An 18584-nucleotide genomic window follows, 5' to 3' on the forward strand; every position below is an offset into this window, starting at 1 on the left:
ATGACAAGTATTAATGTGTGTTAGCTGTAATGACAAGTATTAATGTGTGTTAGCTATAATGACAAGTATTAATGTGTGTTAGCTATAATGACAAGTATTAATGTGTGTTAGCTGTAATGACAAATATGAATGTGTGTTAGCTATCATGATGAGTCTTTACTATGCATTTGCTGTACTAGGGAGAGCTATGTTAATTCAGGTCTGCCTTCTTTTTCATTATTCTTCTTTCATAGTTTTTTTTATATAAAACTATCATAACGATCTCTGAATGTATTTTGAAGACTGTACATATAGTAGATTCTACTAAATTAAAGTATGCATTCAAATGGTCGTAAATATGTTGTTATAACCTCACATAGTTTTGGAAATATATTTTCCTTGTCTTACGTGAATTGGGCTTGTTGGAGAATTCATTATTCGAACTAAGTTTAAAAAGAATGTTAATACACGAAATCATTTGAAGGCTTGTCGTAGCACTACAAAATAGAACAAAGCTTGTACTTTGTTCTCGGTTTATCTGATCTGGTCATGAATACTACCTGAATAATACATGATAAGCTATGCCTTTAACATTGAATGTTTTGTATATAAAGATTTGTTACGTATTTTTATCTAATATTGGAATAATGTAACTAATAATTGTAAAATAGGTAAATGCGACATTTATTGGCATGTGTACAGCTAATGTCAAGGGGACAACATTCCAAGGAAACTGATTTTAATTACAGGTATCATATTCCGAGAATTCTGGCGGTATCTATCCTCACAATTGGCGTATCTGGTATAATTCTTGCACTACCAAAACTTTTCTTTTCTGACGCTCCAATTGAGGACCAGTCTGCCATCACCAATTCATCTGGGAACCACACGACCAATCTTTGCGTCCATTACAACGAAAGCGAACTTTCGGAATCTATCGGTTTCACGTGTAGATCTGAGTCCACAGAAATTTCGAGTGAGTCTTCTACATGGCTATATGCTGTCATGGCCGTCGTTTTGGCGATTCAAGGGGTAGCCCAATCGCCGAGACAAGCTTTGCAGACGATACACGTGGACAACAATACGGAAAGATCGAAGACTGGTTTTTACGTAGGTAAGTAATAATATAGAACCCCTGTTTAACTAAAGCAGTATACAGTGAAATCTGAAAACAAAGATTTGACGTTTTTGGTAAACTGCCTTTAATACGGAAGTAATACATGTCATCCTTTGGTCGTCGACAAGCAATTTTTCTAAACAAAATTAATGTTCATTTACTCGCTCATAAATAATTGGTCTCCGTGTGTGTGTGTGTGTGTGTGTGTGTGTGTAATTTTAATTTTTAACGTAGCTTTAACAATTTTTCAGTCATAATTTAGCTCTTATCACGTCAAAGTTTGTAATTATTCCATTAATATGGAAAAGCAGTCTTTTGTGTGAATTTGGAAGGATACATTTTACGCTTCCCAACTAGATCTTGACTAAATCTGAGGCGCCAATATGAAGTACTAGTATATTAATATGCTTGGGCAGACATGGTCGTGTTTGCAATCTTAAAAAAGCGCATGAAAACTGCAGTTTGAAACCTTTTCAAAACACCGTGTATTTGAAATAATTATATTTGCAGAACCTATGTATAAGCTAAGTCATCTCTTTGAAATTAAAAAGTAAGTTACGACAAAGTCGATATGTGTTAGATATGGAAAACAATCGTTGCGGCCGTAGACCGCCTCCTTCCCCGTTTCTGGAACGTTTTATTTTTATTACTACTATCAAGAATTTGGCAACATTATTTCGAATCGATTTGCAAAAGGCAATTGGGGCAAAAATGGTAACATCTGTATGAATTCCGATTCTATATAAATTGTGTCTATGTCAAATATTGTAAATATCCGGTCACATATATATTACATACAATCAGGAGTTTCTGCATCTAGTGATCTTTACATGAATATCCAATAGCTGGAATTCTCAGGTGGAAATGACACATTTTCGGTGTGAACCTTGATCGTCTAACCTAACCTGAGTTAAACTCTGACATTTTGTGTTGCAAAATGATGTTGACTGTGCCAGGTGTTCTATTTATTCAGAAGTACAATTGCTCTTTGATTTATAATTTATAAAAAAAAATGCACCTACTTTCAAAGGTTAATAGTTATAGAACTGCGACTTGGACTATTTTGTACGCGTTGTAGAACTGCGTCTTGGATTATTTTGAACGTGTTATAGAACTGCCTCTGGGACTATTTTGAACGCGTTATAGATCTGCGTCTGGGACTATTCTGTACGCGTTATAGAACTGCGTCTGGGACTTTTTTGTACGTGTTATAGAAATTGCGTCTGGAACTATTTTGTACTCTCAAAAAATGAAAGGTGCATAGCCTGAGTCAGAGTAAATTCAATTATTTTTTTTTCTCTAAATCGTTGCATTTAAATAAAAACCTATGTGACAATCTGAACCTAAAATGTATAATAATTCATATCAAATATATGCGTCTCGCTGAATAAAGCACTGCTTCAGCCCGCCCAGGTTCGCCAAAGCTGGACATTATTCAACTGGTTTCATAAATTCGACATTAAATAATTACCCACTTGAGACCTTCCATATAGTCATTATATACAAATTAGGTGCAAACAATCCATTTAGTAAATGCTAGGGAGAGGGTATGAATAGGTCTGACTTGCTGCCAGACGGCAGCTCAGTAGACAAAATACGAAAGAATAAAGAAACACATAAATACATAATGTATCCTTTATTGTATCATTTCCCACAGGCATCCTATCCACGTTTTCCATTTTCGGGCCATTTCTCGCACTGGTTATCGGTGGATTATTCAGCAAAATTCCTACTGATTTAAAAGGTATCAAATGTCTCTCTCCCTTTCTCTTCGCTATGAGTATTCATGTTTTGAACATACGAACGTACTGGCTCTACGACAAATTGTAGGACATCCTTGTAATACTTGTGCAAATTTTATCAAAAGCAACATACGTGTGTGTGTGTGTGTGTGTGTGTGTGTGTGTGTTATGAAATAAATTGCGTCATAATCGTCTAGTACTTTCAAAGGTATTTATACGACTCTGTAAAATATATATGTAGCAAGCAAAATTTAATTCCTCTTTTCAAAAGCTCTAAAGTTTCCATTACATTCAAGTAGAGATCATAACATAAAATTGTGATTTAAGTTTTTGCAACAGAGAGTCTCAGATTTATCATGGAGGCACGAAGCGCGGTGGTCAATAGGCCTGACACGCAACCGAATAGGTGCGGGTTTCAGTCCCGCCGTGTTATCAGCCGGAGCTGGCTATCATGATGTGTCATTGAGCAACGTACCTTACCCAAATTGCCTCGGCCATAAACACAAGACCAAAACAGTAATGTATTGATCTGTATGACATAAATAAAAAAGTAAATAAATAAATAAATAGAAAAACTAAATAACGACCAAGATAGTCACTTGCAAAGATGTACCTTTCTTTTTATTCAAAAGAGTGATATTATTTCCTTTCTTGAATTGCCATCGCCATGTTTTATGAAAGAAGCGTATAATGTTACCAACGTCCGTTTACCACAACTGTCTTTTCCATTCCAATCTGTCCGAAAGTTCTGAATTTGTCTTCATTCAGTAAGTTTTGAGGTATCTCTTGGACTTAAAACGTTACTTTTTTCTTGTAAGGAAGAAATATGTCACTTTGAATTTTAGCTTCTTCTGTAAATAATTTACAGAGTTTTGGCCCTTGTTTTGCTTCGGTTACTGACCAAGCATATTGTATTTCCAACGACGCTTTTCTGGTTTACGTGTCTGTCTCATCTTCAGACGACTAAATCCTTTTCCCCTTCTTTCCGGCAGAAACATCCCTGACCCCAAATGATCCACGCTGGGTAGGTGCCTGGTGGCTGGGATTCCTTGTATTCGGAGGATGTTGCATATTAAGTTCTCTCCCTCTTTTCTGCTTTCCACGGTTGAGAGGTTCAGATCCCGAACCAAATGGAACAGAACATGAAGCAGAACAGGAGCGGCCTCTTCATCTAAATCTAATAGGTATTAATATCTAAATGTAAATAAGGATGTGTATGTATGTATGTATGTATGTGTGTGTGTGTGTGTGTGTGTGTGTGTGTGTGTGTGTGTGTGTGTGTGTGTAGGTAGGTAGGTAGGTTGTTGTAGGGTTTAACGCCATTTTTCAGCACACGATAGGCTATACATGGCGACCAGTATTAATGGTGGAGGAAGAAACCGGTAAAACCCCTGAAAGAACCACCGACCCACGAAAAGCTACTGGCAAGCTTTCTCACATACCCTCATTGGCCGAATCCTAGACTCGAACCCACGCAGACAGAGGTGAGATGGCAGTGATCCGTAACGGAGAGCGCTTTAGACCACTCGGGGTCCCAGGTATGACTATGTATGTATGTGTGTGTGTGTGTGTGTGTGTGTGTGTGTGTGTGTGCATATATGTATGTATGTATATATATATGCAGGAAAGTGGGTAGACATGGAGACAGATTTAGGGACTCACTACTTTGCATACCTCCAGGCTCAGCCAATGCTTGTTTGTTCGTAAATTTCATTAGTTTTGTATGAAGATATGAATTCTTTAAAGTAAAAATTCCCGGAACGTTAAGATAGTATATATACAGGTATCCAACCCTAGAGGAAAATACCTCTCCCTTAATGTGCACAAATCTTCTAGGGAGATAACGGCAAACGTTCTAAAAAAGTTATATTTATACCACATGCATGTTATTTGAACTGTCATATTTTTGTTTTTACTTTTACTATGGTATATATTAGATTATTTGACTGATTTAAGTGGTTTGTTTTGCAAATAGCAATTATTCCATTATTTAATTCATTATTTGACTGATTTAAGTGTTTTGTTGCAAATAGCAATTATTCCATTCTTTATTACATTATTTTACTGGTTTAAGTATTTTATTGCATATAGCAATTATTCCATTCTTTATTACATTATTTGGCTTATTTAAATGTTCTTTGCATATATCAAATATTCCATTCTTTATTAGATTATTTGACTGGTTTAAGTATTTTGTTGCATATAGCAATTATTCCATTCTTTATTAAATGTTTCGTCTTTACAGATCTCCCCAAAAGCGTTTTGCGATTGTTTAAAAACCCAATCTTCACCCTAAGCTGTGTGAATGGTATCATTACACTGTTTGGGATTATGGTAATGGGTTCCTTTGCTCCCAAATACCTGGAAACCCAGTTTTTTCTTTCTTCCTGGAAAGCAAATGTAATTACGGGTAAGTGTGACTTTTCACAAGCTCCCATAACCGTCGTTAATGTTTACAAAAACAAAATCATAAAACCTTTTTAAAAACATAAGTTTTGAATATTTAATGTTTCACTACATATATATGTTTTAGCAATGTCAAACACGACCAAAATATAGATTTAATTTTTTCTAAGGACGTTACATAAATTTTTAAACAATATATAAAAGCCAGACTCGATAGCAAGGACAATGACGTCGACAATGACTACTACTACAGTCAGACTGATTAAAAATCAAGTGATGCTAGTATAAATTCCACTAATTCTTATGTTGCAATAATTCCAGCCCAAGACTATTCCTGGATACTGTCAACAAAATATGTTTATCGCAAAAGTATACCAATATGGAACATCATTCAGTTCTGTACAGGACTTTTGCAACCACACAGCACGCAGCTGGAACAAAAAGAAGCCGTAGGATAGAAATACGAAATTCCAAAAATTAACATCATGTACAAAAAATGTCATCGGCTTCGGGTGCCTCTACTTTTATTGCTGGGAGATAATTTATTCTAATAGTTTGGTGGTTTTTTTTAAGTTAACCTTCTCATGCATCAAAAAGGTTCAGATTTGTTTATGAAACGCCAAGAACAGGTAGATAACCAGCATGCACCGCAAAATGGACTGGTTTATGATTTTAAAAGCATTATGATCTTCCTTAAAATTTGTAGGAGGTGAGAAAATTTTCGCAACTTCTATTGGTACGATGGTTGGCGGTATCCTTACTAAGCGCATGCATCTGAAACGAACTGGATGCTTAAAACTGATCTTCTTTACCCGGTTGATGTGCTCCATCTTGACGGCATTCAACTATATGTTCGGTTGTGATCATCCACATATGTATGGTGTTGACAGTCTAAGGTAAATTTGTATGCTTTTCATTCAAATATATATAATTCAGGAAACAAAAAGGGTTAATTGGATGTTAAGTTTGTCGAAAAGGACTATGGCGGAATAGATGGGCCTTACACTGGGAGTTTTGTTTTTGTTCCCCAATAATACTGGCGTTTATTTCATTGATCACTGACACAAACCCAAATATTACCAAGGAAATCTTCCTTACCTCGCCTCCCGAAATTATACTTTTGCTATTGGTTGCCATTTTTTGAAGATATTACCCAAGCGCCATTGGGAAAAAGGGTTACGTCTGTCGTATGGCTAGTTTACACCACTGCAGCTCGTTACAGACAAACATAAGGGTACCGGTCAATGGACAGAGGACTGGGAGGGGTGGACTATAACACGGAATCCATCATGTGACCTGCGTTTCTGAACTAACGTACATGGGTAAATAAACTCACCACTGTTTGGATAAGAATGAAGACATCTGCTGGTTTCCCAATAACACAATTTTGTACGATGCAAAATGGCTCTTATGAGCTAATGTTTCCTATTATGTGATGCGGTTCCGACTATAAATAAAATGTGTCTATGTCCACTATATTCTGCTGTTCCAAATCGAATAATGGAAATATCCCGGCACAAGTAAAAAAATAAATCTGGAATTTCATTCTGTAGTCAGTTGTGTCCGAAGATATAGACACCGTCTTTATTCACGCTCTAATTCAGGGTTCTCAAACTCAACCACGCCTGAGGGCCGCATGAGGGCATTTTCGATGGCACAAAGGCCGCACCACCTTTGTTATCCCTCATGACACCTTGTGACGCCAATCATTTTGCGGGCCACATAATACGGCTTTTCGGCCGCATGCGGCCCAGAGCCGCGTGTTTGAAACCCCTGCTCTAATTGTATGGAAGTTAGAGATTTTTGTTTAATTAACAACAACATTCTGCAATTCTTCAAATGACACACTGGATTAAACAAAATGACAGGTAAAGCGATTATTGATAAAAAGGTTTAAAAGGTTCTTGATTGTAGTATTCCAAGGAAACTACCAAACAGCTGAGATTTTGTAATTCGACCAGTTTCTTTTAATATTTGGAACAATTTCATGAAATGTTTAAATGTTCAAATATAATTTGGATATAGATGTACATAAATAAAAATCGATAAAATATCTACCTATCCAAGTCACTCCTTCTAAAACTTTCCTCCGTTTTCAATATTCTTTTCCGTGATATGTGGATCGGAAAATGAGTGTGATGGATTAAAGTTTAGTTTTCTAGCGTGATTAAAAGAATACTTCTGAATGATCCAAACGTTTTAATAGTTTTAAAATCAGTTACGACAGTGTAGACGGTCCAATAATTATTTCTCACAGTGATTCAGCGTAAGTCATATTGAACTAATTGATTGGTCTCAAAAATGAGATTGGAACCGATTGTATTGGTTTATCCTTTGGACATATTTAAAGATAAATCTAAAGAAATGATATAATTTTTTGTTTTTTACTTGTTATCTCAATGTTGTAACCGACCTATGTACACGAGTATCTTGACCAAAAAAGTAATTAAAACTAACTCTCATTTCGTTATGTAAATATGTATCGTGACCAAAGGAGTAATTTAAACTATCTGTCAGTGCAGTATGTAAATAAAACTAAAATGGCGGATTTGTCTTTTCTGAGGAAGTAAAGGATAAAAATGAGACTGGTTTGGTTTGTTAAAAACATATCACAAACTATATCATATTTTTGGATCTTTTCTGCCGTATAGTGTTTAATATTCATATGCATCTAGGTTGTTGTGCTTTCATATTGCAGCTGTTATTTATTGCTCTCATTACCTTTTATATGCATTTTTTCACCAGGCCGTGGAAATGGCGGGATGGGGGTGGGGTGTGGTGGGGGATTGGGGATTTAGAATAGACACAAGGCGCCCTAATGGTTATCTATGTTAGCATTTGGCTCAACTTGTTTTTTTTTTCTTCTCGGAATTATGCTTATTTTTCTTTTAATGAGATTTCATGTTAAGTTTATTTCCGGCATTTATAATTTCATTGAAAATGATATTAATAAAGTAGATAATTTGTCAGTCGTAGAAGTGCTCTAATATTTTATGTTGAATATTTACGTGTAAACAAAGTTATTTCCTTCTTTAAAGCGGTGGTAATAATTCCTTTCTTCTGGATTGCGACTGTTCCAACACGAATTACCTCCCCGTCTGCGTGGAGGGAAGAAAGACCTACTTCTCTCCTTGTCATGCTGGTTGCGAAGAAACCATGAGCGGGGTAAGAATCCTCTAAAAAGTCGGTGGAAATAAATCCACGTAAAATGAAATGATGTCAATAGGCTGTCTAAATTAAACTCCCAAATTGTCCTTGTGGTTACCTAACGGTTCCAAATGTATCTCCTTCCGATAGTGTTCTTTCTTTAATTCTTTCTTTATGTGTGCAATATTTCAGTCTCATCATTCTGTGTCACAAGTATGCGGAATATTTCGGTCTTTTGTGGGGTTTTTTTCCATTAAATAATCGCAACATATGTTTGCAGCATCTGAAAAGAAAAGAAAATCTTAGCCTTCCAGACAGAGAAACAGGAGACAAATAAAATATGCGGAATAATTCGGTCTTTTGTTTTAGTAAATAGTTACAGCTTCAGTATCTTTGATGCAATACATCCGTTTTCGTGAAACATTGCTTATAGTGAAATTGCACGCACAAATTCATATCAACGCAGACAAACCATCTTCAAAAATACACAACCAATGAGAGGCAAGTTTTTGTTTCTAATTTTGGTTTAAGAAGGTTTTGCGGAAGTGATTTAACTCACGAAAAACACTTATGCAATAGCTATATAAACGGGTTTGTTGTCTGATAGGCATTGCCGTTTTCCAAAACACCGGCCATTTGTTGTATTTGACTGAGATTAGAACCTAATGCAGTTAAGATCAAACTGATCCAAATCTTTGTGATACAGAACGGTAAAATTGAATTTGATTTCTAGATGAACAAGTAAAATACGGTTGTCATTTTTATATTTTTCATAAAGGCATAAAGGATGTTTTACTTTTTGAACATTTCATTGATTCGCATATGTTGTATTATAGTTTCCTTTCTCATCCAGTGTATTTATTTTTCTTCTTTTTCATAGCATATTTTGTATTAATTTAGAATCTTAAAATACATGACATAATTTAAGACTGTTTGAAGAATGTTTTTTTTTAAATCTTTACAGGGCTACACCAAATGCAGCTTGTCTTCAACGGGTCAGGCAACATCTGGGATCTGTGATGACAGTTGTGACTTTTTGATTCCTTTCGTAATTATGAATTCGCTAGCATCCCTCATAGGGACTATGGCTATCGCGCCATATTTTGTCGTCTTTTTAAGGTAAGTATCTGTCTTTCATAAACGACAGTATGAGAGTGGAGGTTGGGGTTTATTTCAGGCGATATACGCATAAAATAGTGGCACTGAGTACTAACTTGGGTATGAAGGATACAACTTACCAGTAACTCTTCAAATATTATTTTCGCATGATGTTACTTCTTTGACGAACCTGTCATATGGTTCAGATTGGAAGCTGCCTTAATAAAGCTGCAAAAATATCAGACGACGACCGTCCTCAACAAAGATGAGTCATCCGCATACAATTAAACTTTTCACAGCCTTCTGTTTAAGAACACATTAATTTGAGTGCATTCGACCTTTCCTAAACCGGCAGAATCGCAACCGTTTGCGTAGTTATCTTATTCAAAAATAAAAAAGCTGAACGCAGTCAAATTTGTATTTTCTGTTTAGTCGGTAATACTGCTCTTTATTGAAAACTGGTTTTAAAAAGATCGCTGGTTAGCAAAGGTTCAGGAATGATATAAAATCCATAGCAAAGATTTTCTTAGGGATAATGCCAAGACAAAAAACAGTTGACTGGCTTAATTGGTGTAGCTAAACAGTGATACAATAATTAAAAACGGAACCGTTAGTCACCAGCAGAAATGCAAATATCTCCCAAGAAACCGATAGTCCTGAATTAGAAACATTTGAATTCAGCATACCCCTATCCGCTTTAATAGTGAAATATATCATATATTCACCATATATATTTACTTATTATCTATTTATTTACTTATCTATTTATGTATTTATTTAATTACTTATTTATTATTTTCAAATATTATTCATTTCTGCCAATACAATGCTTATAAATTTTCCAAAACTAAACCAAAAGGCATCCTATTTTAATTTTTTTTTGCTTCATTCCATTAAAACAACCACACTTTAACTTCACACTATTGGCACGTGATTTGGTAGCGGCATTAGATATATAATAAGATAATAACGTAATAACGGTTTCTTTTTAAAATGAATTCTTGCAAAGAATTGAATTATAATTCAAGCAACGTTCATGTCTCGACGTATATCTCCTTGGTTATTATGGTTGCTCATGTATGTACAAATTGTTTTGTAACTATTAAATTTTATATCAATTATTCAAATAACTGGATTGAAACATCAATTTTGGAATAACGTTTATATTATTCAGATGCTTAAACAACTGTTATCCTAATTAATAATAATAATAATAATAATAATAATAATAATAATAATAATAAAATAATAATAATAATGAAATAATGATGATGATAATATATTTTGATCATTCCAGCTCTGTGAAAGACGCAGACCGTTCACTTGCCGTCGGAATGAATTCTTTCCTGTTGGCTGCTTTAGGTGATAGTATATATATCACTTTGTCTATCATTCAATCTATCAATCAATGTATGTATGTATATATGTATGTAAATAGTTCTGACTTCCATGGAGATGGATTTACTCTCAAACGGTCTCAATTTTTAGTCCACACCATACAACATATATATTTTGTGTATTATAAAAACGTTTATGTCGGAAAATATTCACCTATTTGGCACCTCAAAAATATTATAAATTTAATCCAAATTATCAACCTCCACAAAAGGACAAAAATAAATCAATTGTCATAATGTTTACGTTTCGGTCATTAGAAGCAAAAGTATGTCTGATGTTTGCATCAAAAATGAAAACCTCATGACATCAGAAATTGGGTCTTGCAATTGTTTTCCCGAAAACACATATCTTTGACAACAAGGAATGTAAATAAAGGAAATGCCATGTTTTTCATGAACCGATATATTTGGAAGTGAAGCTACAACTAATTGATTTGGAATATTGTATTCCTCTTTAATAATCAGTTATCATAAAACAACACTGAACGTCAGGAGTGAACTTGGAAAATTAAGTGAATGTGCTTTTTTGGATAACAGAGAATTCGACTACTTGAGACTGAATAATTCAAAACCGAGATATCTGTATCATCTTACTAACATTTATAAATCGGTGAAATGCTAGACTATACAAAGGGAAATTCTTCTGATACGCCCATTGTGTAAGATTGCTCAGTTGAGACTGATTTTAATACAATGAATATATTTTTGTAAAACGTTTTGGGCCGTGGAACTAAGTTAATTTATAAAATGCATAAAAATATGTTATTGAATAAAATTAAGTAAAATTAAACTTCACAAAAGGAACATTATATTTGCAGTAGATAATGGTAACCTCCACCTCATCTTCGATCACGATACCTCATCTTCGATCACGATCATGTTTTCCATGCTTATAAAAGTTAATGTCTGATAACCATATCATGAAATTTTAAATGTTCTTGATCCGGAATGGTTTTATTTTAATGTAAAAGTTTATTTGTTGAAGAAAGGTACAGCTAAGGGGAAGTAGTTTATTTGTTGAAGAAAGGTACAGCTAAGGGGAAGTAGTTTGTTTGTTGAAGAAAGGTACAGCTATGCGGAAGTAGTTTATTTGTTGAAGAAAGGTACAGCTAAGGGGAAGTAATTTGTTCCCTTCTCTCCTGAATGGGAGATACAAATATCTTCAAAGTGCCCATAAAAAAACTACCATTGTTCTACGTTAGGTTTATTGATATTTTCTTTTAGAGAAATTCAGAAGAAGAATTAAAATATTTTCTAAACGGGATGACTAACAACCGTTCATCAATTTCAGTTCAGACTATAATTAGGAAGGAGTCAACAATATATAAAAGGTAAATTACTTTGCAAAGTGAGATAATCTATGTATTGGAGTCTATTTCCCGACAAATGACACTCATCAATTGGTACATAAATCAAGTTCAAGAACATTGTTTAATCCCAAATACTGTTATTCAGTCAGATTTGCAACTATAAGCAAGGCATTCGTATGTAATGTGCAAAAATCGGCATCTATGGGTCAGTCTGAAGAAATTGACAAGTTTGGATGGAAGGACATTATTTAAATATGACTGCAAATAACAGATAAAACATCTATCTGAACAGTTTCGTCTAAATTGAGTATAGATTATATGAGTTGAAATTATAATATAGATCATTTGAGTAAAGACTGGTATCAATCATTTGAGTACTAACTGTAGCATCGATCATTTGAGTATAAACTATAGCATCGATCACTTAGTACAAACTGTAGTATCGGTCATTTGAGTACAGACTGTAGTATCAATAATTTGAGTACTAACTGTAGTATAGGTCATTTAGTACAAACCGTATTATACATTATTTGAGTGCAGACTGTATTATCGATCATTTGATTACAGATTGTAGTATTGATCAATTGATTACAGACTGTAGTATCGATCATTTAGTACAAACTGTAGCATGGATCATACGAATACAGACTGTATTATCGATCATTTGAGTACAAACTGTAATATCATCATTTAATGAAAACTGTAGAATGGATTATTTGAATACAGAATATATTTTTGATCATTTGAGCCAAAATTGAAGTATAGATCATTTGAGTACAAACTTTAGTAAAGACAATTTGAGTAAAAACCGTAGTATTAATCATAGGGGTACAGACTGTAATATCAATCATTTGATTACAAACTTTAGTAAACACAATTTGAGTACAAAATGTAGTATTGATCATTTGAGCACAAACCGTAGTAAAGATCATTTGAGTACACACTAGTACAGAGCATTTAAATACAAACTGTAGTAAAATCACATAAGTATACCGCTCATTTGAGTACAAACTGTAATATAGATCATCTGAGTGCAAACGTTAGTATAAATCATTTGAGAGTTATTGGCATTGAAAACAACATATGCTGATAACAAGCACACGGAAGACAATTAGAACAGTTTTGGATCAATCATTTAAGAGATAAAATAATTTTGAAACTCCACCAACTATATAACCTACACCGTAGTCTTGCGCATGGTGTTTATGAAAGAAATATTTCTTTTATAATAATAATGGTTATTATTATTATTATTAGTAGTAGTAGTAGTAGTTGTAGTTGTTATGGCTGTTGTTGTGCTGAACATTGTAGGCATTATTCAAACAGATTGGTTCAGTTTCATGTACCCATCACCCCACATATATCTCTGTCTGACTGTCTCTCATTATAATCATCTATCAGTTTGTCTTTGTTTCTAATACCGAAAACGTGATATGGGGATCTGGACCAGAGTCGTGTTGTTTTTCCTCTTGAAATGGAGTTGAACGGACCCTATCTAAGGACCTGATTGGTCACTTAGTTACCTAATTCTTTTGATCGGCACGCCATCGATGACATTGTCACAAATCCAATATGTCTATAAATATACATAGCGTAATATATACATTTATGACAATGAAAATACAATAAATGTTGACGTCTTTGTGAGCGAAGAAATCACAACCAGCCTAAATACCTTCTGTGTTCGAATATTTGTCCCATTTTTATTTCAATCCAACTGTGCTACCCTGCGACAGTATCCAGTGGGCATCATGGATTTCTCTTTCATTTCAGTCTTTCTACCAGCGCCTTTGGTGTCCGGCAAGATTTTTGATACGGTCTGTCTTGTATGGCGTACCACCTGCGGCAGGCAGGGCGCATGCTCGCTCTACGACAGTCGCGCAATGAGAACGAAGATCGTTTCTTTGGATTTCGGTTTGAAAATCATTGCAGCTATAATGACGACCTTTATAATCTGTATGTCGTCAAGGAAAGACATGAAGGAGGCTGTTGAAACGATGGAAATAAATAAACTTAAGGAAAAAGTCACCGCCTTATAGTCGAAGCTCGGAACAGCACAATTTTGGAATTCGACTGAGGATTAGCACAATTCTTGATGAAAGAAACTGTTAAAATACGTTCATTTTGAAATGATGTATATTTGAAATCCATCTCCCGATATATATATATATATATATATATATATATATATATATATATATATATATATATATATATATATATTCAGCATGATCGAGACTTTCCATAGTCAGTTCTATATGAATGTCAAGCACTTTTCAAGTGTCTATTTTGACAAGTGTCTGCTTTTTACAATTGTCTGCTTAGACAAGTATCTGTTTTAACTAATACATTACATTAATTTAAAAGTAATTAATTGCAATTTAGCATTGCGACCCCACAAAACGCAGATTTAAAATGTTTGGACTTCAAACTTAACATAGTGATACAACTATTTAATGTGTGATACCAATCATGAATGTAGTGCGTACGCGTTGAGTTATCTCCTTTGTCCTAGAATATTCTCAACTGCATAATATTCTAATTGTCGTCTTCGTGATCTCAAATGCAAACACATGATACGCTTGTTAAATTTACTAATATTTCCATAAAGTTAATAAGTCGACGCCTTAAGTTTCCATTTTCTAGTATGCTTGAAATCTTGAAATGCTTATAACGATACCACGAAACGGTTATTATTTATATACTTTGGAACTTGATTTAGTACATTTTATAGGAAAAGAACCCAATAATTTATTCTCTCTATAAAATATATTCGGGAAACATCCAAAGTTTGACAAAAATTGGATTAGGAACATAAAACAAGTAATTTCTTTTAGTTATTTACTAGAGTGTCATGAGATCATGCATAAAACCAGGATAAATCCTCAGACATTTATGAAAGTATTATAGGTAACTTCTCAAGTCCACTAAACATTGTATCATTTGTTGAGTAAATCTGCTTTATGTTTACTAGCACCCTCAACATGTCTTAACTATTAGTTATAAGTGTTGTTAATACATTGTAGGCTTTACTGTCAACATTACGGATTCAGATATAGTGTGTGTGTGTGTGTGTGTGTGATTTGGATTTTTAAAGTAGCTCTAACAATTTTCCAATCAGATTGCTACGATGTCTGCATTGTAGCAGTTTTTTGTGATGTCTAGCATTGAGGAATCATGCCGCAAGATGTAGCATGATGTCCCACCCAGTCACCTTATCCTGACACCAAGTCGACCAGTTATAACACTAACATCTTAATGTTGAGCACCAAGCGAGGCAACTGTTAATACCAATTATTAGAAGTCTTTGTTATGACTCGGCCGGATTTCGAACCCGCAACCTCCCGCATTCGAGGCGGACGCTCTAACCACTAGGCCACCAGAGCGGTCTCAGATATAGTGTCAGGTCATATATATATATATATATATATATATATATATATATATATATATATATATATATATATATATATATATATATATGTGTGTGTGTGTGTGTGTGTGTGTGACCTAAGTTTTAGATTGCATCTTTTGGAACATGTATCATACACGTAGCAAATTGATCTACTATAAGGTACTGGCCATTTAATTTTTATTTGGTGAGAGAGCTGTGATTTTAGTTTTGTATTGAGCTATTCCGTTTCATTTTTATCACAAAATAATTTGCCCAATAATACAATAGTTATGCCATTGTGTTGCTTTGCTATAAATCAGAGCAAGTTATTTTCCAGCTATTGACCGCGGTATGTTCAGAAATACTGCTGTATACCACTGTACCGTGTGCTGTGGTACCCTGCACTACATACGATTAGTAGCCTAGCAACCAAACATTATGTCATATAGCTGTGACAGGTTCTCAAATGCAAAAGTAATGACCACAAGAGGATAATATCTATCGCTATTTTTGTAAGGCATGCGAACAGAAGACGGTGGTTAAGTATTTGTTTTTTCCCTATGATCTTTTACGAGCATTATTTTACATAGAAATTTTTTAAATTATAAAACCAGGACACAACTAGCACCATGCCGATATTCATTTCATATAGCAATTGAGGCACCCACTCTGCTTGAAGTTTCCAGTGGGTTAAAATTTAGTTACCCCTACGAACTGACATTAACTTATGTTACAGCCCATTGTACACAAATAGTTCTCTGGTTAAGGTTTCCAGGATCATATGGGGAAATAACTGTTATGTTTATTACAGATTTCATAGTAAGATATTGAAGTGTACCAATGTGAAATAATTGATATCATCGTAGTGACGATGTCGTCATGGGAAAAAGAATATTGTGCGATTTAGGAAATATATGTAATTATGTATGTAATATTCCCATATATAAGACAAATTCATTTATCATCATCATCACGTCGTTCGTTGTTTCTTCTTTGTCTTTTATGTTCTTTCAATCATTCTTTCTTTTTCCTCTCTCTCTCTCTTTCTCTCTCTGTCAATTCTGCACATACACTTTATGTTACTCTACATGGGTCGACATATCTCAAAGTACTTCAATAGTGTACATTTATTTAAGCATAGAAGTAGTGATATCAAAATATGCAAGATATAAACTCCAAAGAACACGAAGGGTTAAAAAATAACTTATATAAATCATTTTCCCTCATTAACCTTTTAAATTGTCGTTGTTTTAACGAACATCGCTATTATTCTTTGTCATTCGTACATGTTATATTCTAAAACAAACATACCTGCGCTGGGGCAAAACTATGGAATAAATAAAATACGAAAATCGTTTATTTTGGCGAAATTACATCATTCCCTTAATCACGTTTGAAAATGATGGAGAAATGAAGAATGCATGAGTGTTGAAACAAATTCAGTGAAAGTGGAAATTTGGTAGCAGTATCTGATAGGTACTAGATTGCAAGCGTGTCGTGCCAAGGCCATATCATTCACGTTTGAATACAGAAATAAAGATAATAAAAAAGCAAAGTCCTTAATATATATCATTGCAATTTCAAAGATGTCACGTTCAGAAGTCTATCCGATCCGTCATCCTACCACTATTCCGTCAATGTTTTTTCTGTATCAAGTGGCGCGAAAAATGTGTAAACAAAAATAAATCTCCTTTCATTCATTCTATGAGAACAGTTATTAATTTGTGGGAAAAGTACATAATGTTTGGAAGCATTATGTTGTAATAGACCGGGGGGGGGGGGGCTCTGATGTTGTAATATGATGGATGGATACGTGGTTTTATATGTCATACATTAAACGTATTGTTCTTGCTGAAAGTGTTATTTAAAGATTGCATTGTGACTAGAAATGTATAGATCACGACCCTGAAAGCTTTAAGAAATCGTTCATGTTGCGTATCATGTGCGATCGCCGGTCACGTGGAAACAATTACACTGTCATCGATTTCAATCTTGCACATTGCGAAATACTCATACAATCTTCTAGATGCGGTCTCAGATATTGTGTCAGGTATAACGGTAGCAATTGCGCAAGTCCAGATAGGTGGAGGTTAAGGTGTGGGGAGCATTGTATTCAGAAATAATGAACAACACTAATTGTGATTGATGCATTATATAAGAGTTGTACTTTCTGTTAGGCTTTAAAAAAGTTAAGCCTCTTGGCAACATGTCAGATTATGTTAATTCCTATCTAGATCATATTTTGTATTTTTCTTAATGATTTTTAAAAAATGTGGTACACATGGCTGAAAATGTGACTGTTGTGACTACGTAACTCTGACCCCGTCTAGTTCCAGCAGAGTTATCTCTCTTAAATGCAATCGAGTATCTGGTTTTGTCCTTGTCAAATTGACAATCTAACATTGTTCTCTATGACAGTGTGTGACATGCATGCTGAGGTAGGATAGAAAGTATATTTATTTCGGGGACCCCTAGTGGCCGAGTGGTCTAAAGCGCTCACAGTTCTGGATCACTGCCATCTCACCTCTGTCTGCGTGGGTTCGAATCCAAGGCTTGGCTAGCGTGGGTACGTGGGAAAGCCTGCCAGTAACTTCTCGTGGATCGGTGGTTCTTCCCTGGGTTTTCAAGGGTTCTTCCTCCATCAGTTATACTGGCCGCCATGTATAGCCTATCTTGTGCTGAAAAATGGCTTTAAACCCTAGAACAACAACAACAACATATTTATTTCACAAAACATTAGCATTGAGGTCTATGGAACCGTGATTAAGAAATACTCATAAAATCATCTAGAAGGTTACTTTAAATGAATTTGCCACATCCAGAAATGTGTATTATCACACTTAAGTTCCCATCCAATTCATCATTGTAATAGCACTAAGCTCGATGACTTTAACAAATGACGTTATGAAAATACGCCTGCACGCCAGGCCACATGACCGGTTCCACACAGTAAATTTATCTAGGTCATCTTGTGACTAAATTGTTCTTGTACAT

General features: G+C 34.6%; 1 protein-coding gene across 6 annotated transcripts in view; it reads left to right on the forward strand.

The window, feature by feature from the left end:
* Positions 1-16560, forward strand: part of LOC149788640 (solute carrier organic anion transporter family member 2B1-like) — a 28930-nt gene extending 12370 nt beyond the window's left edge. For all 6 annotated transcript variants that reach the window (XM_089974727.1, XM_089974729.1, XM_089974728.1 and 3 more), the window contains 9 exons: positions 729-1093; positions 2754-2840; positions 3831-4022; positions 5084-5248; positions 5951-6140; positions 8283-8409; positions 9356-9510; positions 10787-10851; positions 13970-16560. In XM_089974727.1, the coding sequence (XP_089830853.1) occupies positions 729-1093; positions 2754-2840; positions 3831-4022; positions 5084-5248; positions 5951-6140; positions 8283-8409; positions 9356-9510; positions 10787-10851; positions 13970-14235 (1612 nt within the window). In that variant the 3' untranslated portion in view covers positions 14236-16560. The remainder of the gene's footprint in view (positions 1-728; positions 1094-2753; positions 2841-3830; positions 4023-5083; positions 5249-5950; positions 6141-8282; positions 8410-9355; positions 9511-10786; positions 10852-13969) is intronic.
* The last annotated feature ends 2024 nt before the right edge of the window (positions 16561-18584 follow it).

The sequence above is a fragment of the Sinohyriopsis cumingii genome, chromosome 11 (genome assembly GCF_028554795.1).
Source record: "Sinohyriopsis cumingii isolate HCF-2022 chromosome 11, ASM2855479v2, whole genome shotgun sequence".
Taxonomy (NCBI): domain Eukaryota; kingdom Metazoa; phylum Mollusca; class Bivalvia; order Unionida; family Unionidae; genus Sinohyriopsis; species Sinohyriopsis cumingii.